A 548-nucleotide genomic window follows, 5' to 3' on the forward strand; every position below is an offset into this window, starting at 1 on the left:
CCTCCCCCCCACCCCCAGGTCCGTCTGCTGCACCTCCATCTGCTTTCCCTGCCCGGCTCCCACCTGGGGAGCAGTTGTCAAAGTTGAGATCCCCGCAGAAGATGTCAAAGGCCACGAGGTCCCCGGGCTGAGCGTGTGTCTCCTGGAACTGCAGGGCCCAACGGACGGCCATGGTCAGCTGGTCGCACCGGACTGGACCGTCAGCTGAGGAGAAATTGGGTCGCGTGAGCATCCACAAAAACACAGGCACCAAACGCTGCTGGGAGGGGGGGCGAGGCCCCCCCCCGAAGCGCCAGATCCTCCTTGGAAAAGCCCGTCCAATGTTCCCTCTAAGCTGAGTTAGTGTGAGCCAACCCACCATTTCTTAGCCTCCGGCTCACACATTTTTGCCTTCGCTCAGGAAGGATGGGGCTCCAGAGCAAACTGATTGATGCAGGAGCCAAATCCCCCGCTCACAATTTTAATGCCGGTAGCTGACAAAGTAGAATTTTTGCTCACAGGACTCCACAGCTTAGAGGGAGCATTGCCCGTGACCCCCACTGCCTCCT

At 59.3% G+C, this 548-nt stretch overlaps 1 protein-coding gene across 1 annotated transcript in view; it reads right to left on the reverse strand.

Moving 5' to 3' along the window:
• SMPD5 (sphingomyelin phosphodiesterase 5) overlaps window positions 1-548 on the reverse strand; it is a 21241-nt gene that overhangs the window by 5267 nt on the left and 15426 nt on the right. The window contains exon 4 of the mRNA XM_015416978.1: window positions 64-204. Coding sequence (XP_015272464.1) covers window positions 64-204 — 141 coding nt within the window. The remainder of the gene's footprint in view (window positions 1-63; window positions 205-548) is intronic.

Source organism: Gekko japonicus, unplaced genomic scaffold, assembly GCF_001447785.1.
Source record: "Gekko japonicus isolate JY-2015 unplaced genomic scaffold, Gekko_japonicus_V1.1 scaffold505, whole genome shotgun sequence".
In the NCBI taxonomy this organism is placed as follows: Eukaryota; Metazoa; Chordata; class Lepidosauria; order Squamata; family Gekkonidae; genus Gekko; species Gekko japonicus.